Consider the following 23,248-nt stretch of genomic DNA (forward strand, 5'->3'; position numbering starts at 1 on the left):
CTAGTCAGAAGAAATTGTGTTAAGTTGACTTAATTACTAATTTGTGAGCAAAAAATTGACAATACAGTGACCAAGTTTTATGCAGAAGGTCTAGTTCTTTGAAATAAAACAATCAGAACTGAAACCCATTAAGAACTGAAGGAGGAGATACGATTTAACTGAAAATAAACAAAGTTTGAAACAAATTGTTTACAACAAGAAAATCAACAAACAAATGACTGAGTTTTGTTCCTCATGGGAAGATCTACCCAAAACATCAATCTGAAATGAAACCAGATGAGAAATGAGAGAGGAGATACAATTCTAATGAAAAGTCCAAAAACTCGGGTGGCACGGTGGTGTAGTGGTTAGCGCTGTCGCCTCACAGCAAGAAGGTCCGGGTTTGAGCCCCGTGGCCGGCGAGGGCCTTTCTGTGTGGAGTTTGCATGTTCTCCCCGTGTCCGCGTGGGTTTCCTCCGGGTGCTCCGGTTTCCCCCACAGTCCAAAGACATGCAGGTTAGGTTAACTGGTGACTCTAAATTGACCGTAGGTGTGAATGTGAGTGTGAATGGTTGTCTGTGTCTATTGCCGCTTTTCCACTACAAACGCGGCTGAGCCGTGCCGTGCTGAGTCGAGCTGAGCGGGGCTGTTGGAGTTGCATTTCGACTACAACCGCGCTGAACCGTGCTGGCTGGAAGTGGGTGGACACATTGGGTGGAGTTAGTGAAAGTGGGTGGACGTCACGTGATGTCGTTAAGCAGCGCAAACAGTGACATCAGTGAGCTTTTAAGCGGTAGTCTCACAACCCGAATAGTAAACAATAAACATGGAGGACATGGAGTCGTTAGTGTTGCTGGTCTTGGTGCTGTGGCTTGTTGTCACCGACAACGCGGACAGATACTGGCAAGAGTGTATAGATGAGGCGAGGTGCATAAGGCTTCAGAAATTTTCGTAATTCGTAATTCTTCTCCTTCCGGGTTTGCGGTGTTTACAGATCCCAGCGCGCTCGCGGGGCGTGTGTGGGCATGTGAGGACACTCCTCCTCACCAATCAGTGCACAGGGGAGTGTCTGCTCACGCCCCCAGCCTCACTCGGCTCGCTTTGGCTCGCTTCAGCCCCACTCCAAAACCGTGCGAGTTTTAGGGGCTAAGCAGGGCTGAAGCGAGCTGAGTCGTGCTGGTTTTTGGTAGTTTTTTGGCTGAAGTGAGCTGAAGCGAGCTGAAGTGAGCTGAAAAAGGGTAGTGGAAAAGGGCCATATGTGTCAGCCCTGTGATGTCCTGGTGACTTGTCCAGGGTATACCCCGCCTTTCGCCCGTAGTCAGCTGGGATAGGCTCCAGCTTGCCTGCGACCCTGTAGAACAGGATAAAGTGGCTAGAGATAATGAGATGAGATGAGTCCAAAAACTCATTAAGTTGACCTAATTAGCAGTTTGTTAGCAACAATTTGACAATACAATGACCAAGTGTTGTACAGAAGGTCTAGTTCTTTCCAATGAAACAATCAGAACTGAGATCCATTGAGAACTGAGGGAGGAGCTACAGTACGATTTAACTGAAAATAAACAAAGTTGTAAACAAATTATTTGCAACAGGAAAATCAACAAACACATGACCAAGTTTTATTCCTGAAGGGAAGATCTACCCAAAACATCGATCAGAACTGAATTCACATGATAAATGAGAAAGGAGATACAATTCTAGTCAGAAGAAAATTCATTAATTTGGCTTAATTACTAACTTGTCAGCAAAAAATTTGACAAAACAACGACCAAGTTTTGTGCGGAGTGATGAGTTCTTTCAAACAAAACAATCGGAATGAAAATCCGTGAAGAACTGACAGAGGAGATACAATTTAACTAAATTGTGGATGACAGACGGACGATGGACGCGACGCCATGCCATGGCAACCGCTCATCAGTCTTATGGCCAGATGAGCTAAAAATTCTCATTAAAATCCAGTCATGGCCTTAATGACATCAGTTCATGACTCGCCAAACATGGCTAATAAGACTAAGACTGGGCATGCCTATTGTTGTCTTTGGCAGGGGGTCTTAAATTTTTCTCAGCTTGGCTATTTTAGCTGTTTTACCACTTGGCTGGTTTCATAGCCTTGTTTGAGAACACCTTGAGGCACATCTTGCTCCTTTGTGACTGGACTGAAGTAAAGACATTCAAGGTATTTGTCCTTGTGCTTTCAAAGTTGATTTTATTTTATTTTCCTAATGATGTGCCTATATTCGACTGTTACAAATATTTGTCCATGATTGCCATCAGGTGCTGTAGCTAAGGACCTTTACGTTAGCGAGCGCATATCTCATGTTCCTATTGATTTCATGTTTAGCTTGATGGTTTGATGAGGCATAGACCTGTGGTGGATTTTCCCAAAAGCCTCTTAATGCTAAGAGCAACTTAACTAGGAGAGACTGTTCATTGTGCTGCTCGCTCTACCATTTAACAATGGTCTTTGTGCTACGATGCTTTTGGGAAACTCAGCACTGATTGATTGAACTAGCATGAAGATGTGTTTCTTATGGAGATTACAAGGTACTTCTGTAAGTTGCTCTGGATATGTAGATCTTCTAAATGCTATAATGTAAATGTCAAGATTTTGGGGCTCAAACAAAGAATGTGATATTAGTGAAAGTATCAGAGCATTACTTTGAGGCACACAAAAAGAGGTAGTGACAGTGACACACCCTGAAGGAAAACAGTGATCAGTGATTGGTTGCTGGGAAATGAAGGTTGTCAGTGGTTGATCATGGGGGGGACAATGGTGATCAGTGATTGGTCACGGGGGGGACCATGGCGATCAGTGATTGGTCATGGGGGTGAACATGGGGATCAGTGATTGGTCATGTGGGCAAACATGGGGATCAGTGATTGGTCATGGGGGCATGGTGATCAGTGATTGGTCATGAGGGCGAACATGGTGATCATTGATTGGTCATGGGGGTGAACATGGTGATCAGTGATTGGTCATGGGGGTGAACGTGGGGATCAATGATTTGTCATGGGTCGAACATGGGGATCAATGATTTGTCATGGGGCGAACACGGTGATCAGTGATTGGTCATGGGGGCGAACATGGTGATCAGTGATTGGTCATGGGGGCGAACATGGTGATCAGTGATTGGTCATAGAGGTGGCCATGGCGGTCAGTGATTGGTCATGAGGGGGCATGGTGATCAGTGATTGGTCATGGGGGCGAGCATGGGGATCAGTGATTGGTCATGGGGACGAACATGGGGATCAGTGACTGGTTATGATGGTGATCATGATGATTAGTGATTAGTCATGGGGCATGGCGATCAGTGATTGGTCATGGGGTGAATATGGTGATAAGTGATTGGTCATGGGACAAACATGGTGATCCGTCATTAGTCATGGGGCGAGCATTGTGATCAGTGATTGGTCATGGGGCGATTAACATGGTGATCAGTGATTGTTCATGGGGCAATGAACATGGTGATCAGTGATTGGTCATGGGGTGACGAACATGGTGATCAGTGATTGGTCGTGGGGGTGACCATAGTGATCAGTGACTGGTCATGGTGGCAACCATGGTGATCAGTGATTAATCATGGGGGAACATTGCGATCGGTGATTGGCCATGGGGGCGAACATGGTGATCAGTGATTGATCATAGAGGCGGCCATGGTGGTCAGTGATTGGTAATGAGGGGGCATGGTGATCAGTGATTGGTCACGGGGGTGAACATGGGGATCAGTGATTGGTCATGGGGACGAACATGGGGATCAGTGATTGGTCATTGGGACGAACATGGGGATCAGTGGCTGAATATGAGGGTGATCAGTGATTAGTCACGGGGCATGACAATGGGTGATTGGTCACGGGGTGAGTATGGTGATCAGTGATTGGTCACCGGACAAACATAGTTATCCGTGATTAGTCATGGGCGAACACTGTGATCAGTGACTGGTCATGGGGCAATGAACATGGTGATCAGTGATTGTTCATGGGGCAATGAACATGGTGATCAGTGATTGGTCATGGGGTGCCGAACATGGTGATCAGTGATTGGTCATGGGGCGACGAACATGGTGATCAGTGATTGGTCATGGGGGGCGAACATGGTGATCAATGATTGGTCATGGGGGAGTGAACATGGTGATCAATGATTGGTCATGGGGACCATTACCATTAGAGGCTGCCTGTATTTTAATGTGACACACTAAAATCATTTTGTAGTTTACATGCAGCAGCTTCTTTTGAACATGTGTACAGGGTCATATTGTGCTAACTAGCTGACAGTAACCAAGCTTCACCAACTAAATGAGCTATGTATCCATGGCAACATAAAACCCATAAAAACAAATGTTATAAATATTAAATTTGTTGATTACGATGACAACAAGAGAGAAAATGAAGAAGTGTTTTGAAAAGGAGATGGCATAAGACTACAATGGCTTCTGGGTAAGTTCTGCTCATTCAGTCTTCATCCTTCATCTAACACTCATCTAGCAAATTTCATTCAAGCTAATGACAATGGCGACTGGGAGTTTCCTCAAGAGGAAATGGCTAGAGCATGTTATTGGAAAGCTGGGCTTCAGAAAACAGCTGAAGTTGAGAGAGGGAGTCAGGGATACTGATGAATGGGGAATGTCAGAAAGAGAAGGGAGATAATAGAAAAACCGAAGATGGATCTCTGTACATTTGGGCAAACATTGCAGAGCAATTATAAATGAGCTCTAGAAGTGTGAAGATGGCTGTTTGTTTTTCTTAGTTGTAGCACAAATGTCAGTTTTGAGTATTCGTTCTGCACAAACGAAGTGCTTGTTAATTAGCCAGTTGAGTTGAGTCAGGTGTTAGAGTAGGGAAAACACTAACACACTGCACGACCGGCTTATTCCCTTTCCATGCCTGGGAAACACTCATCCTGTTCTTTTTTCCAGCCTGATCTGGATGACACAGGGAATGGAAAACCCCTGTGGTCCAATTAGACAAAAGAAACTCAGAAACTCCCCTCTCTCCCTCTCTGTCTCTTTCTATCTATCACTCTGTCTCTCTCTTATACACCATTCAGTTGGGTCACATTTGGGTTAGTGGGTCTGTTTATTGAGTGCATCCTTATGAAAGCTCAGCAATGCAATCGGCAATACTGATGATAATGATTTACAAATAGGGTGGCACAGTGGTGTAGTGGTTAGCACTGATGTCTTACAGCAAGAAGGTTCTGGGTTCGAGCCCAGTGGCTGATGGGGGCCTTTCTGTGTGAAGTTTGCATGTTCTCCCCGTGTCTGCCTGGGTTTCTTCTGGGTGCTCCGGTTTTCCACACAGTCCAAAGACATGCAGGTTAGGCTAATTGGTGGCTCTAAATTGACCGTAGGTGTGAATGTGAGTGTGAATGGTTGTTTGTCTCTATGTATCAGCCCTGTGATGATCTGGTGACTTGTCCAGGGTGTACCCCGCCTCTCAACCATAGTCAGCTGGGATAGACTCCAGTTTGCCCGTGACCTCTGCACAGGATAAGCAATTACGAATAATGGATGGATGATTTACAACTATATTGCATGCCAATGTCCTTGGGATGTTGGATCGAAATTACAGTACAGAGTATAGTTGTAGTAATTTGGGGGAAGCCATGGCCTAATGGTTAGAGAAGCAGCTTTGGGACCAAAAGGTTGCTGGTTTGATTCCCTGGATCAGCAGGAATGGCTGAAATGCCCTTGAGCAAGGCACCTAACCCCAACTGCTCCCCAGGCTGCTCTGGATACTTTGTATGTCGCTCTGGATAAGAGTGTCTGCTAAATGACATTAATGTAATATAAAAAGTCTGATTAGGCTTAAAACAATCAGGGCAATATAGTAACTAACATCACAGAAAACCTGATTTGATAACATTTTATGCATTCATTTATCAGAGGGGGTGAAAGGTGCTTGGTTTTGCTGAGACTCTATAGTTTGGAAAAGAGTGATGTATGCATGAAGTTAAAAAATGGGGGAGAAATTTTGTGCTGGATAAAGTTCTACTTGAAGAAAGCAGTTGATGACTCCATCAATACCACTGCAACTACTACTAACAACAACAATACAACAACTAATAACAACAACAGTCTTGCTTCAGAGTGAAGAAGAAAGATGATGATGATGAAAGAAGGAAGAAGATTGATGATGAAGAACGAAGATGATGAAGGATGGTGATGATGGTGATGAAGAAAATGATGAAGATGATGAGGATGAAGGAATATGATGATGATGATGATGATGAAAGAAGATGAGGATGATGATGAAGGAAAATGAAGGAAGAAAGATGATGAAGAAGGATGGTGATGAAGGAGGATGATGAAGGAATATGATGAAGAATGATGATGTAGATGAAGAAAGATGATGATGATTTTGATGAAGGAAGATGATGAAGATAGATGATGATGGTGATGATGATGATGAAGGAAGACGATGGAGGAGGAGGATGATGAAGAAGGATGATGAAGAAGGATGATGGTGGTGATGAAGGAAGAGGATGATGATGATGATGATGATGATGAAGGAAGAAGAAGATGATGATGATGATGATGATGATGAAGGAAGAAGAATAATGTTGTTGATTAAAACTTGGTGTAAATCTGTTACCTGCCCACATGATCAGGACCACTACTATGATGATCAGCTCTCCGGCCCTCAGCTGGGCAGCCTGGCCAACCTCCTTCATTGTCACCTCATCTGACAAGAAACGTGAACGAAAGATAAAGGAAACACAGTTGGGATTGTATTTTAGCAAACATCTTACTATACAAGCCAAAAAAAAAAAGGTATGTTTTAAGTTGTGTTTTTGGGGGATTTTTTTAAAAATCATCAGCCAGATGTTGAACTGAGTGCTAGCTATACTGTGCTGACTGAAATAACTACTGAGAAGCTGAGGACTTTGATCAGGAGCTGTGATCAACCACTGGAAATTGAAAGTTTCCCTCAGAACATGCTTCTCTTTAAAGGCCTTTAAAGTCTTTAAGGTCCTGTCTCGCATCAGGAGACCATCCTTCTTGGCAGCAGATATAAAGCACCTGGTGTTAATTATGATCCTTTGTGAATTCCCTATTTGTGTTAGCCTCCAATGAGCCCTGGAGGACAGACCAGCTGGATTGATGGAACAACTCGTAACGAAGGAACACTTATCCCTTTCTGCTAAAGGTGAAACCTTATCATTTTCTTCATGCTTCTGAAGCTGTGCATTTTTTTTTATCTGCCTGTCAGTGTGGATGCATGTCATAAGTCCAGAACAAAAATCAACATGAAGCCACTTCACCTTGAAACAGGATGCGTATGGTGAAAAAGATTAACTGTCTGCGCTCATTAGCCACCCTCAAGCTATCTGAAATGAAGTGAAGCAGAAGACTGCTTGCTCGATTAACTGGAGAGCAACTCGAGTGCTAATGGCTGATTATGGACCAGTGTTTTTAGTAAATGCCTGCCTGTCACTATAAGCACACTGTATCAAATGAATGTAAATTAGCTGTGTATGATCTCAGTTTACTCCAATTTCTGTATAATTCTATGTACAATTCCGCTTCAGTCATGAAACGCAACAGTTTTCTGCAACTTCAAAATCGTTTCCATCAACTCTTACATATGCAAATGATAATGACCTAACTCATTATGACCAACACAGCTGCTTATGTACACAGTCAGTGTTGTAATTAATTTTGAAAGGTGCAATCAACATGTCACTTGTTCATCTATTATGCTGCCTACAGAAAAGGTTTTATATATATATATATATATAAAATGGTGTGATATGACTACAAAAATGACTGATCTGGAAAAAAACTTCTAGACCTAGCGCAAGGATAGCCATCAACTTCCATGGTTAGACTTTAACTTTCGGAAATGCTTTAGACTGTTATTTTTTCTCAATGTGCGCCTACATTTATGATATGCAATTGAAGGAAAGACATATACGGTGGTGTAGTGGTTAGCACTGTCGCCTCACAGCAAGAAGCTTCTGGGTTTGAGCCCAGCGGCCAACAAGGGCCTTTCTGTGTGGAGTTTGCATGTTCTCCCCGTGTCCGCGTGGGTTTCCTCCGGGTGCTCCGATTTCCCCCACAGTCCAAAGACATGCAGGTTAGGTTAACTGGTGGCTCTAAATTGGCCGTAGGTGTGAATGGTTGTCTGTGTCTATGTGTCAGCCCTGTGATGACCTGGCGACTTGTCCAGGGTGTACCCCGCCTTTCGCCCATAGTCAGCTGGGATAGGCTCCAGCTTGCCTGCGACCCTGTAGAAGGATAAAGCGGCTAGAGATAATGAGATGAGATGAGACTTGGACTTGAGAAGTTCCCCCGAAGCCTAAACCACTTTGTAAGACTCGGCATAAAATGTTCGCGGAAAATAACATCGGGTCATTCTCAGAAATGGATCTAGGCGTCAAAAGAAATGTTGCACATTTCATAGTAAAAAGATGCTGGCATCCTATCTTCATTCGAACATTTCTGCCTTACCATAACGTTTTTGCATCATTCTTGAGCACAGTGTGAATCGTACCTCAGCTCGACCTGAAATATCAGCACTGATGTTGAATAAAAATGGTCACCACAAGTTTATCTGAATGTGTGGGTAACTAAATGGATTTTTAAACATATAAACTTGGAAATATTGTAGGTTGTGTAGATAAGGCAGTCTGTCCTACAATAAAGTCTGACATTTTCACTTTGGCTTGGAGTGTATTTTTAGAGTAGTTGTATCATGACCAACCTGCTGTGTTTGTGCATGAATTAATGTAATAATTTGGCTGCAAACCAGTTTTGAGCCTGTTTTCCATCACACGCTGACCTGAAACTCACTTTTTAATGCACCTGGTCAATATCCTACTGTATATCTGACATCTATGGAGAGTAATTAAGTAGAAGTACTTAAAGTACAAATACTCCAATATCAAAAATTCGAATTTGGAAAAAATGGATTTTTTAAACACCTGTAGCTCAGAAATACTTGAGAGACACAGAACAAAAACTTGGAAATATAAAATATGGGTCTAGGAGATTACTGAAAAAAATTTAGAAGGTCCTAACTGCTATCCCACATTGGAATCCATGCTACTGAAAATGGCATGTTTTAGAAATCGGCGAATTTCAAAACCCTATTACAGACAAACTAGGAATAGTGGAGACTTGGTAAAACTGAAATTGGTAGATATTTCTGTGTAGATTTGAATAACATTCTTAGTTTAAGCATTACTGCCACAGGCAAGCTTCCAGAATGAATTAAAAATGCAAAAAATGCAAATTTGTCTTTTTAATTTCCTTGTTAAAATCACCATCTAATATACAATGACCATTGAAATTCTAAGTCGAAGCTTGTAGTACAAGACATTGAGTCTCTCTGTGCAAAATTTTAGGTTTCTATCTTGCATAATAAAGATTATATTACACTTTGAAATATGTATGTTTTGAGCAAAATGCAAAAAAATCGAAAAATTCAAATGCCTGTATCTCTGAAACCGTTGGAGATAGTAAGCTCAAATTTTGGGGATTAACTTCTTTTAATAGTATCTCTGAGCCCTCCAAATTTCATTGAAATCTGAGATGGTCGAGCATAAATTTGTCAGATATTTGTTGATTTGGCATGGAATGACCCGTCTATGTAACATATATTTCTTCTTTGACCTTAAGTAAATGGTCTGTTTGCTTTCTCTACCACTTTGCCAATAAAGAAGTTCAGAATGAGTAAGTAGTTAAGACAACACTGGGACAGTGTTAAATCTTTCACTTACCAGGACTTTTGGAGGCCATTTTCTCAGACTCTTTTGGTGTGCGGAAGAGGACAGGGTCACTGGGAGGGCTTGTACCGCTCATGCTGATGGACTGCACATGAACAATATACTCTGTATCAGCCTCCAAATCCCATAATGCACAGGAGCGAGTGGTAGTGTTCACTTCCTGGATGAAGCGCATCATGTGGACGTCCTTCTTCTGAAATAAACAAGGTGGCAGATGGAAATGTGAGGGGTTCAGGCACTGCAAAAATATGTTACAAGAATGTATTAAATAATATCTATCAGTATCAAAGTAGGGCGGCACAGTGGTGTAGTGGTTAGCGCTGTCGCCTCACAGCAAGAAGGTCCTGGGTTCGAGCCCCGGGGCCGGCGAGGGCCTTTCTGTGTGGAGTTTGCATGTTCTCCCCGTGTCCGCGTGGGTTTCCTCCGGGTGCTCCGGTTTCCCCCACAGTCCAAAGACATGCAGGTTAGGTTAACTGGTGACTCTAAATTGACCGTAGGTGTGAATGTGAGTGTGAATGGTTGTCTGTGTCTATGTGTCAGCCCTGTGATGACCTGGCGACTTGTCCAGGGTGTACCCCGCCTTTCGCCCGTAGTCAGCTGGGATAGGCTCCAGCTTGCCTGCGACCCTGTAGAAGGATAAAGCGGCTAGAGATAATGAGATGAGATGAGTATCAAAGTATTGTTTTATGTAGTGATCTTACTCAAACATTCCTTTGAAAACTCACCATAGGTCATGTCTGTTTGTTTGTTGCCGTCTTCATAGTTGAGGGTCAGTGATCCAGGAAGCTATCAGCTTGCTTCCTTGAATTCTCTTGGGTGATTATAGCACACCAGAGGGACTCAAACCCTCATCTGGTAGAGGGTACACATACACACCTACGGGCAATTTAGAATAGCCAATCGACCTAATCCACATGTCTTTGGACTATCGGAGGAAACCCACACAGACACAGGGCAAACATACAAACTCCACACAGAAAGGCCCCCGTCGGCCACTGGGCTCAAACCCAGAACCTTCTTGCTGTGAGACGACAGTGCTAACCACTACACCACCATGCCACCACCACAGGTCATGTGTTATCTTCAAATGGTACAGTAAAATTATAGGTATTTTGGGATGATATTTGGACACAACCTGTTAGAGTGCATTGTGTCAACGAAGTCACTGAAGAGAATCCATAATTAGTGGTGCCTCTCGGTGCATGGTATATTAGATTTATATACTTCATCAAAAAATTCCAAACTAAGTGTTAAGATTGAATCTTGGTATAAACTCACTGGAGGCAGCCATGTTTGTTGTTTATGTCGGAGCGACCTTTGATCTGCGTATGTACAATGCTATTGCCTGCCTCGCTAGGCATGATCATGATATGTAGATCTGCACACGCAGAAATGATCGCAGAGCCACAGCTGTGACTCGAGTCGGCTGTATAGCTTGAAACTGTGATGTCAGTTCATGGTACAGTATATCCAGGATATACCATGACTGACTCACACCATATCCATTTTTTTTTTACATCACGAGGTACATTGCTTAATCAATGGTGGAACTATTTTATTTCATGTGAGCCATCCTTGGCCAAACCCTGCATGGGAATTTTTTGATGAGGGATATAATTTCCACTATGCCCAAGCACAGGTCCAAAATAGTGCACTCCTGTAGTTGACTGGAATTAATTTTGGGATAATGCTTCAGATCACTCTGGAACTTAGGTGGGGTTTACATTAGACCGTATCAGTGGATCATCAGATTAACATTTTTAAAACGATTAGTGTGCACACAGCAACACCAATACATGATTCGCGTGCACACAGCAACACCAATACACGGATACGCTCGGCTCCGCAGGCATCCTGCGCTCCAAATCACTCCGCCCTGAACAGCGAGTGCCCTCTGGAGGGTGCGCACTCCGGCCCTGCGCAGCTCACAGAGCGCCCGAGTGAAGCGCACGAGCAGTGATTCGGGACTGAGCCGCTGTGTGTGTGATCCCAGTGCATATCACTTACCACTTGCAAGTGCAAGGATGGCAAGCCTAAAGACAATCATAACTACACAATGGGCAGTATTTGCATCAGTATTTGCAGTATTTTCATACTTTTGTACTCTTTACTGAAAGGTGATACAAGGCGGAAGTCTGCGCCGTTTTTCAGCAGTCGCGTCACATGACCAATGCCAGCGAATCAGGAAGGTGGATGTCACAGTGACGTTGTCCAATGACGATGCCAGCTAGAGCTCAGCACAGCGTATCCGCGAATTCTCAATGTTTACACAGCACCGGACCAGACACGATCTGGATTGAATACGTGGACCCTGGCGGATTCCCGTTTCCCAGCGTTTCCAGGCGTTTTAATGTAAATGGACAGTGCATCCGCAAAGAAAATGAGACAGATACGGTCTAATGTAAACTTGGCCTTAGTGTAGTGTGGAGCAGAGTTTTCAGAAGCAGTGCTAGAACTTGGTAATTAGCAGTGTTGTAGCTGATGGTTGCAAGACCAGCTAATGTGCAACAGAGCATGAAGATGGGAGGTGAGGTGAGTCAGGACCACCAAGACCAAGTCATGACCATGACCAGAGTGCAGTGAGAAAAGACGAAGAACAAGGCAGGGCAAGACCGAGTCAAGACCAAGACCAGACCAGTGCGAGTCCCACACTGCATGACACACAATAAAATGTGGAACATGCAAACCATAGGCACTTCTTGAATTTCATTACAGAAGACTTGTCTGACATATCCTCCCACTCCCAGACAGCTACAGCATCTTCTCCTGTCTCCTGCATTCACTTTCTTATTGTGTGTGTGTGTGTGGGAAGGGGGAGGGGATGGGTGACGGCTGTTAACAGTACCTGAAATTTCAAATTGGCAATGAGTCACGTTATTGGTTGAATTTGAAGCAGGAAGTTTTACATCCAATCACAAAGAAATCAGACAGTGCACAGGCAATTTAGTGAAATTCCTACAGTTGTGGTCTTGACCCGTCTTGAAATAAAATCCTGAGTCTCTATGTCTGAGACTGAGACAAGACCGAGTAAAAATGTAGTTAATTCCAAGACCTTCAAAAAGAAATCCTGAGACTGGTCTCGAGACCAAGCCCTTGTTTACACTTGGTTTTGAAATGCGTCTTGGGTGATCGGATCACAACTGGACTACGGAGACACAGCACCATTTACACTTGTGTGTACTATGCGTCTCAAGGTGTCCAGCTGACCACTTGTGTTCAGCAGTCCTTACTGCCTTGATCACTTCCATTAGAAGGTCAAAGGGCCTCGCATACACATGTTAAAAACTAAACCTATTATTATTGCACTCTAACCACCATCTCCATTTGTTTGAGTGTTGGTGTGCTGTCACCATAACAGCCACCATGATGTATTTTCCTGTTGCATGCTTGTTGGCTACACATAAGGATGCATTAGTGTTTACACTTCAAAAGATGCGTGGTCAAATCCATCCCAGACCACAACAGGAAGTGGTTCAAGTGATTGGCTCTCGATACATCTTGGTGGTGATTTTTTATACTGGAAATTTAGATGCATTTTAAAACCCAGGACCCAAAGCCAAGCTCAAGTCCTACAACACTAGTAAACAGTCTTGCAGTGCCTTGCATAAGTATTCGCCCTTTTGATCTTTTCCACATCTTGTAGCATTACAACCTGGAACTGAATTGGACTTAATTTGGATTGTCTGTCATGAATCTACACATAAATGTGTAAATAGTTTTGGTGCAAAACAAGTCCAGGATCATCATCTTAGTGTTCTGCCTGATGGCAGGTCCAGCTCTGACGTCCATCGGAGCTTCTAGGGAACATTACAGTAGCGGTTTCCCGTTGCCTTCTACCAGATTATTATAGAAGTTTTCTCCTCTCAACCATTCACACACACATATGGACAATTTAGAGTAGCCAGTTAACCTAACCGCATGTCTTTGGACTGTAGGGGAAACCAGAGCATCCAGAGAAAACCCACACAGACACGGGGAGAACATGCAAACTCCACACAGCAAGGTCCCACTTCGGCTGCAGGGCTCAAACCCAGAACCTTCTTGCTGTGAAGTGACAGTGCTAACCACTACACCACTGTGCCACCTAAGTCCAGGATAAGGTTCTGGAAAAGTATTAAATATTTGGCTATAAAAAATATACTGTATATTCCAACTTCTCATCAATCTTAACATCCTGCCAAGCACCACAGAACCCATTATTTTAAAAAATGGAATGGGTTTTAGCCATAACAAGAGGAATAGAGTTTCATACTCAGCATTTGTATTCACGTCCTCAGCAACAATGAGAATAGGAAACAGGACGAGTGTGACGTAGAATGGGCCTTTTATAGACTGCATAAATGTGGTCATGGTCACAAGGTGATGACATTGCTGTTAGTACTCAGATATAAAGTAATGAACAAAAAGGGAAAACTCCAGGACTTCATAAGGAAACCACCTTGGAAATCTGGAATGAAAGGAAGTAGAGCAGGCCATTGTTGGCTTGGTATTGAAACTCAGAGACAGCGTTTGGTCTGGGACTTTGGTGACAAGCTGTAAGGACTTTGTGCTCCAATAGATGATGATTCTGCTCTTCATTACTGGAGAACAAAGAGTGCCAAGACATCTCCCCAACCCCACCTCACACACACACACAAGCCTGCATGGCATCTAAAATATTCTCAGCATGTATATACTGTACATACTGTAGCTACATAATATACTTAAATATTCTATCCACATTCACTGAGCAATCGCGTGCTCTGATTGGCCACTCTACTACTAGAATATCAGCTCATACTGTATACCATGAGCGAAGAAAAACAAAATGGCGGAGCGTGTTGCTGAACCAACCGAGGACGAAATAAAAACTCTACTTGAAAACAAATATGGTCAAGGATTTAAAAGAAACAGAAATAGCTAAGGGGCGGCACGGTGGTGTAGTGGTTAGCGCTGTCGCCTCACAGCAAGAAGGTCCTGGGTTCGAGCCCCGGGGCTGGCGAGGGCCTTTCTGTGTGGAGTTTGCATGTTCTCCCCGTGTCTGCGTGGGTTTCCTCCGGGTGCTCCGGTTTCCCCCACAGTCCAAAGACATGCAGGTTAGGTTAACTGGTGACTCTAAATTGACCGTAGGTGTGAATGTGAGTGTGAATGGTTGTCTATGTCTATGTGTCAGCCCTGTGATGACCTGGCGACTTGTCCAGGGTGTACCCCGCCTTTCGCCCGTAGTCAGCTGGGATAGGCTCCAGCTTGCCTGCGACCGTGTAGAAGGATAAAGCGGCTAGAGATAATGAGATGAGATGAGAAATAGCTAAAAGAATATAACCCCCCCCCCAAATATCGCCTGTTCCACACTCCAGCCCAGTAGGTGGCAGTAATGCACCTTTAAGTTTGTTTGCCAACTGCCAAAAAAACCCTAAAGAAGATGAAAAGAAGAAGAAAACCCCCAAAATACAAAAAAAACCCCAACAAAATATGGAATAAAAGTATTTGATGGTAAGAAAGTTTTTTTTTTGTCAAGAATTATTATTATTATTATTATAGTATTTCTCACAAATTGCTACTATCATTTTGCCGGTTTGTTTACATTCGAAGCGGAAATGATTTTCTCGGATGTTTTGTATAAAGTTTTTATTCATCAAATTTGCAAAAAAATAAAAAATCCAGTGAATGTGGATAGAATAAAAGTTATTCCACTCAATCTCGTCATACATGGCTTATAGACAACTCAGTGCTATGCACCTCATTGGCTATCAGCTCATGTACGACTCGATTTCGTGGAATAACTGTTAAATATACACATGGACAAAAATTAATTACCTAAGATACTCTTGAACACATTTGTTACATCAGTACCTGCTGTGTGATGGCAAACCCGATGACCGGATCTCCCTCGAGGATGTCCCATGTGACCACAGCCGCATTGCCCTCTAAGGTCTTGATAGTTACATTCAGCGGGGCGGATAGGCTGTCTAAAGACAAAAGTCACAAAAGCAGAGACCGAAAGGTGTTGAGAGAGCATCCTAGTGCACCTTTCCACAGCTCTAACTGACAACAAGCAGAAAAATCTCAACAGTAAAAGCTGGAAATATCACACTTGGGTTTTCTTTTCTCAATATTTTTTTCTTCCATCATTTCTAACACCAAACAGGATGGTGTGTGTGTGTGTGTGTGTGCTTCAGATTGTGGAAACACTCCACTGCTCAACCTGGTCTGAGGTCACACTCAATCGATAGTTCCATTACACTCCACTTTTATTTACTCATGTGGGAGCTCTTAGATTGGTATCTGAATGTGCCTTAGAGTGTTAAACAGTCTGCAAATAAAAAGCACACAGCCGTCTTTTCTTCAGCATTATATTTTGTCTTTATGCATAATACAGGCATCATGCAGAGAAAGGATTTTGCGTTGTTATGACTGTGTGTGCCATTTGTCTGCATAATGCAGTGATGAATAAATCACCTCTATTAACACCTAGTTATCTCGAAAATTCTTAGATAGTCAGCACTGCATTATTTATAAAACCATCCCAAATTCATGTCTGTTAAAATATGGACAAGATTAAAAAAAACACAACAAAACGGGCCAGCTGAAAGATATCCTCCAATTTCTGCATTAAGGAGTCTCTCTCTCTCTCTCTCTCTCTCTCTCTCTCTCTCTCTCTCACACACACACACACACACACACACTGTTGTTTTTGCCAAAATTCAGACTTTATGATATCATGCTGTGGGGAATGCACATGCTATTTCAGTAACAGAATCAGAATCTTTTATTTGCCAAGTGCAAGATGCACATATATTTCTTAGTGAAAATGTCAGTAGTCTAGTAATATAAAGGTTAAAAACTAAAACTGCTAATACAGTAACATTAGGTGTAGATATGCACCTGGAAACCCTGGAAAAAATCCCGGACGTAGAAATGCCAGCACTGTCAGCTCAGCATGGTATTTGAGTTCTGGCTCTGATAATTCCTCAACCTCAGCTACATCACTTGAATTCATAACTGTTCTCAACGACTGACATGCAAAATCTTTTGTTCACTCGTACAGTTTTGTTTGTTACTTTTGTTTGTACCTTCTTGCGTACTTTCTAATGAATTTAATTGGATTTATTTCCCAAAATTTCAACAAAGTAGTAGTTTAATTTAAACCACAATATAAGCAAATCTAAACAACCAGACAAACTATATATATAATATATAGTGTGCTCTGATTGGCTACTCTACTACTAGGATATCAGCTCATATACCATGAATAGACAAAACCAAAATGGCGGCGCATATCAGGTCAGATATAACACTTTGTTATCAAGTATTTAAAAGAAACAAAAATAGCTAAATAAAAGAATATCATCCCCCCCAATATCTCCTGTTCCACACTCCAGCCCAGTCGGTGGCGATAACGCACCTTTAAGTTGGTTTGCCAACTGCCAAAAAACCCAAAAGAAGAAGAAGAAACTGGCAGCCCGTGTTACTGAACCAACCGAGGATGAAATAAAAGCTCGATTCGAAAACAAAACCCCCAAAAATACAAAAAAAGCAACAAAATTTTCCATGAATAAAAGTATTTGATGGTAAGAACGTATCTTTAAAAACATTTTTTTCAAGAATTATTATCATCATGGGGCAGCACGGTGGTGTAGTGGTTAGCGCTGTCGCCTCACAGCAAGAAGGTCCGGGTTCGAGCCCCGTGGCCGGCGAGGGCCTTTCTGTGCGGAGTTTGCATGTTCTCCCCGTGTCCGCGTGGGTTTCCTCCGGGTGCTCCGGTTTCCCCCACAGTCCAAAGACATGCAGGTTAGGTTAACTGGTGACTCTAAATTGACCGTAGGTGTGAATGTGAGTGTGAATGGTTGTCTGTGTCTATGTGTCAGCCCTGTGATGACCTGGCGACTTGTCCAGGGTGTACCCCGCCTTTCGCCCGTAGTCAGCTGGGATAGGCTCCAGCTCGCCTGCGACCCTGTAGAAGGATAAAGCAGCTACAGATAATGAGATGAGATTATCATCACATTTTTCCCAAATTGTTCCTGTCATTTCACCGGTTTGTTTACATTCGAAACGGAAATGATTTTGTCGGATGTTTTGTATCAAGTCTTTATTTATTGAAGTTGCAAAAAATAAAAATGCTCTGTTTCTCAAAATCCAGTGTATGTGGATAGAATAAAGAAGTTATTCCACTCAATATCATCGTACATGGCTTATAGCCAACTCAGTGCTATGCGCCTTGTCAGGTATCAGCTCATGTACGACTCGATTTTGTGGAATAACTGTTATATAAACAGTCAGGGGGTGTGCTATATTAGGCAGTAAGTGAACACTCATTTTTGAAGTTGATGTGTTGGAAGCAGGAAAAATGGGCAAGTGTAAGGATCTGTGCGACTTTGACCAGGACCAAATTGTCATGGCTCAATGACTGGGTCTGAACATCTCCAAAACAGCAGGTTTTGTGGGGTGTTCCAAGTGTGATGTGGTAGGTACCCACCAAAACTAGTCCAAATAAGGACAACCGGTGAACCCATAACAGGGTCATAGGTGCCCAAGGCTCACTGATGTGTGTGGGGAGTGAAGTCTAGTTCATCTGGTCCGAGCCCACAGAAGAGCTGAACTTGCTGAAAAAGTTAATGCTGGCTATGATAGAAAGGTAGCAGAACACACAGTACATCTCAGCTTGCTGTGTATGGAGCTGTATAGCCACAGATCAGTCAGAGTGCCCATACTAACGCCTGTCCACCACCAAAAGCACCTACAATGGACACCTGAGCATCAGAACTGGACCATGGAGCAATGGAAGAAGGTGGACTGGTCTGATGAAACACATTTTCTTTTACATCATGTGGACAGCCAGGTACCTCTGTGGCACTTACCTGGGGAAGAGATGGCACCAGGATGCATTAGGGGAAGAAGGCAAGCGGGGGAGGCAGTGTGATGTTCTGGTCAGTGTTCTGATCGGAAACCTTGGGTCCAACAATGTAGCAATGGTGGCAGTGGCCTGTTTCAGCAGGATAATGCATCCTGCCACACTGCAGACATTGTTCAGGAATGGTTTGAGGAACATGACAAAGAGTTCAATGTGTTAATTTGGCTGCCAAATTCACCAGATCTCAATCTGATCAATATCTGTGGGATGTACTAGAGAAACAGGTCAGATCCATGGAGGCCCCACCTCGCAACAAACATACGTCTTTGTTACTTGTACAACTTAATAAGACATCTTCGAGGAGGGTTATTGGAAGGGTCCTTGTTTGTACGAGTTAAGATCTGAGGACAGAAGCTGCACAGATGACAATTAATCGCAATCTTTACAGCTGTAACTTTTGACCTTTAATGGTGGGATGTTGCCTGCTTTGTTTCTTGTATCATCTCTTCAGGACACAGCGAGGTACAGCTATCTGAATTTGTTCATCAAAGAGTTTTTGAGATCTCAGCAATAATACCCAGTCCATTTTCACTGTGAAACCTAAAACTGTGCAAAGCAGTAAATCCCGGTTCATTACGACTATATGATTGTTTGATTTACTAAAAAATAAAGGCAGCACTGTGTGTGAAACATAGGCATTTCTACAAAAGAGATTACTGCCTGGTAATCAAAGTTTATGATACCATGACAAAGTTTATATCAAATAAACTGCTGAGAGATTACTTTTCCTATGCAGTGCTTTGTTATTCTTTTAAGACTAGAATAATGTCCAATCAGTTTAATACACTTCACTGCTTCACTAGATGTTCATGGGTGAGCTGTATTCTGTGAACACACTGTGCTTAAGCAAGCTGGAATAGTCTATTCCCAAGACTAATGTGTTTTGGATGTACTGATTGACTCTTAGTTTACCCATAATTGTACCTCATAATCCATCTTCTCTCTCCAGCTTCCATACTTTTAATCTTCTGCCATTCTTAAAATGGTATTCCTGAGTCTTTGCTGGTCGGAAGTCAAATACACAGATGAGATAATGAACCAATGTTAATCTTGTTATCTTGTCTATTTCTTGCATGTTCCTCTGCTCAGTATGTTTGAATCATATATTCTTATGATGACATGGGACTTTGGTAGCTTCATGATGAGTGACCAGAAGGTTGTAAATACTATCCTTAAAAAATTAGGAAGCCATCAAATCTGGTTACATGGACAAAAATAATTTGATATCTGTGAAAAGAAAATCTTATTTTGAGAATAATTTGATCACTGCATTTCCTGACAATCCGCAGTCTGATCAATCCATACAATTCCCATTGGTTTCTGAATGTGGATACTGAATATTTCCTGGTAGTTTCTTAAATAATGTGCATTGAAATGAGTAAATTATAAAAAAAATAGGATAAATAAGAAGGTTGTGTTGTTCCTTTTTAAATTAAGTGACTTGTAAGTAGCAATTATTTTAGTGACTGAGCAGTCACTGCTAAACAATAAAACGTTCATTTTTTTTTAACATACACAATATGTAAGGAGTAATACCCTTGGTGGCATGATACATTCATCCATCCATTATCCATACACCTTATCCATCAGGGTCATGGAGGAAGCTGGCGCCAATCCTAGCTGACTTTAGGTGAGAGGCAGGGTACACCCTGGGCAGGTCATCAATCTATCGCTGGGCTAACCAGGCTTGTAGTACTCGAGTCCAGGACTCGTGCCCTAATTTTAAGGACTCGATACTTGACTTGGACTAGAGCACCGATAACTTAGACTTGGACTCAGACTCATGCATTAACAGCATTCAGAATCGTAAATTGGAGATGAGGACTCTGATTTTTTCTTTATTTTTTCTATCATGCCATAATAATTTGGCATAAGATATTTATCCATCCATCCATTATCCTTAACTGCTTATCCTATGCAGGGTCGCAGGCAAGCTGGAGCCTATCCCAGCTCACTATGTGCAAGAGGCGGGGTACACCCTGGGCAAGTCGCCAGGTCATCGTAGGGCTGACACATAGAGACAAACAACCATTCATATTCACATTCACACCTATAGTCAATTTAGAGCCACCAATTAACTTAACCTGCATGTCTTTGGACTGTGGGGGAAACCGGAGCACCCGGAGGAAACCCACGCAGACACGGGGAGAACATGCAAACTCCATACAGAAGGACTCCCGTTGGCCACTGGGCTTGAACCCAGAACCTTCTTGCTGTGAGGCGACAGTGCTAACCACTACACCACTGTCCCACCCCCATAAGATATTTATGTCTACATTAATTTTTCTACTAATTTCGTGAAAGAGAATGCACATTCACCTGTTCATACATCATGTTCAGGAACAAACTAATGTTAATGGCGCTAAAATGCCTGGAGAGAAGCCCCTAGGATTGTCACACTGCTATGTGTTCCATATATAGAAAAACTATCGAGGAGACGACGGGGACAACCTTGAACTTCACTCGTCATTTGGCGAGATTCCACCCAGAGAAGGAAGTGACACGCTATGTTCATTGCTCTGTTGATCGCGGGGCTTGCTTGCTGAGCAATGAACTAGCTAGTGTTAACCCTCTCTCATGTTATTTGCCCTGTTGATAGTGGGTGTGGCTTGCTGAGTGATGAACAAGCTTTTTATCTGTAGCCTATTAACTAAAATGGGGCAGTCAAGCAGTAACGTTAGTCCAACACAGTAGCAGAGACGGTTTCACATAAAGGCAGCAACAGCCACTGTCAAATGGTGCCGTTGGAGTCTTGTTCTCGACTCAGGCTACATCCACACGACAACGGCAACGAGATTTTTTTTTTTTAAATATTGCGTCCACATGGGCAACGGATCAGTAAAATATCAGGTTCATATGGCAACACAACGCTTGCTGAAAATGATGCAATACACATGCCACACCACTACGTGCGCTGTAAGACGGTCCCATCAGAGACACCAGAACAATAGAAGTAGACGCATGCGCATAACTGCACATGCGCACAGTGACTATCCCTGTCACTGTCACACGCACACACTTTCTCACTCCCTATCCTATGGATATAGTCCCTTTAAATCACGTGCTCGTTTTTTGAATGGAGATGCGGAAAGAGGAATGAACGGGGGTAGATGGAAGCCGGTACGCCAACATTCTGATATCCTCCAGAATTCTTTAATGGTCCAGAATAAATTGAATGCTACATGTTGATGGATTACTTTGTTCTTCTACGCCCTTTTTGAGGAATGTATTGTCGGACTTAAACCAACATCTGAAGAGGTGAGATCGCTCCTTTTTTTCCCCTATTTTTGCTGGCGGGATTGACTCTGCCCTAAGGGCTATTCTCTCTCTCTCTCTCTCTCTCTCTCTCTCTCTCTCTCTCTCACTTTGCACATTACACAATCAGGGGCTTCAAAGTTTGGGAGAATAGCAGGGTACAAATAATTTACAGCAGGGTGCAAAATGGTAAAATGTCTGCAGGATATATATATATATATATATATATATATATATATATATATATATATATAGAGAGAGAGAGAGAGAGAGAGATGCAAGTACGAATTTTTCATGGGGTGGGATGGTTTGGAACAGGCCATCTAAAATTGGGATAACATTTACCCGGGACGGGTATTTGAGGCGGGTCGTCTAGCTTAAGCTTGATTAGCATTGTTACGCACGCCAGTGTTTCCCACAGAAATTTTGGAGACTATGGGGGCAGCCCATGGGGGAGGTGCGGGGGTTGTTTAAAATTGAGTGATATGTTAAATATTAAGTTATTACTGAAAAACTATTGATTAAAAAAACAGACACTGAGAAATGATCCTATAAACAACTTTACCAATATAAAAGATTACCAGGACTACAAAAATGCAGAAAAATAGGCTTTACTTATCCAAATACACCTGTTGGTTCAAAAGTTAAAGTGCACAGAACCTCACAGCACAACATGAAGTTACCTTAAAATATAATATAAATGCCTCAGCTTTCATGTAAGAAAAAAAACTATTAATACTAGTACTGTGTGCAGGCAGTCTCTCCTGAATACTAAATTAAACAATAATTATAAACTAATAAAATAAATGGCTCAGGCTTCATAGAAGAAAAAAAACAATTTGAACAGAATCTCACAGTATGATGCTGAAGCTGCCTAAACAATGGAAAATAAAATACCATTTTGGCAAAAACGTTGGCATCCATTAATTTCTTGTATTAAGTAAAAAAATATGTTGCCAGATACTGCTGACGTTTTACAGCCCAAAATATGTTCAAAACCCACCAAAATGCACTTAAAACTGCCCAGATTGGGCGGGAAACCTCCCAATCTGGCAACACAGGCGGCAGTAATGGCTGCACTCGTGTCGAGGATGTAAACACAGTTGACGCGGCAACGGACATACGTGACATAGTGGATGTAATTTAAGTTCACAACTTTTTTTGCTGTCAGAAATATTTAATATTACATTTTGTGACTCGACTGACAATAGCCGGCGGCATAACAAGCCATAGCCGGCGATTTGCCGCCGGTGACCGGCTACTTTTGAGACCGCTGCACAATAAACCTTCACAGTGAAAATATTTTGTAAGCGCATTTCATGAACCAAGTTATAGGATTTGTTGACAACTCGCATTGAGTTCGTTACACTTCTACCCGGCGTGAAGCACTCACAGTC

The 23,248-nt window shown here is 42.6% G+C and overlaps 1 protein-coding gene across 1 annotated transcript in view; it reads right to left on the reverse strand.

The window, feature by feature from the left end:
* Nucleotides 1-23,248, reverse strand: part of fndc5b (fibronectin type III domain containing 5b) — a 44,049-nt gene that overhangs the window by 416 nt on the left and 20,385 nt on the right. The window contains exons 2-4 of the mRNA XM_060903937.1: nucleotides 15,539-15,654; nucleotides 9,701-9,899; nucleotides 6,571-6,660 (exon numbers count right to left, since the gene is read on the reverse strand). Of these exons, the coding sequence (XP_060759920.1) occupies nucleotides 6,571-6,660; nucleotides 9,701-9,899; nucleotides 15,539-15,654 (405 nt within the window). The remainder of the gene's footprint in view (nucleotides 1-6,570; nucleotides 6,661-9,700; nucleotides 9,900-15,538; nucleotides 15,655-23,248) is intronic.

The sequence above is a fragment of the Neoarius graeffei genome, chromosome 22 (genome assembly GCF_027579695.1).
Source record: "Neoarius graeffei isolate fNeoGra1 chromosome 22, fNeoGra1.pri, whole genome shotgun sequence".
In the NCBI taxonomy this organism is placed as follows: Eukaryota; Metazoa; Chordata; class Actinopteri; order Siluriformes; family Ariidae; genus Neoarius; species Neoarius graeffei.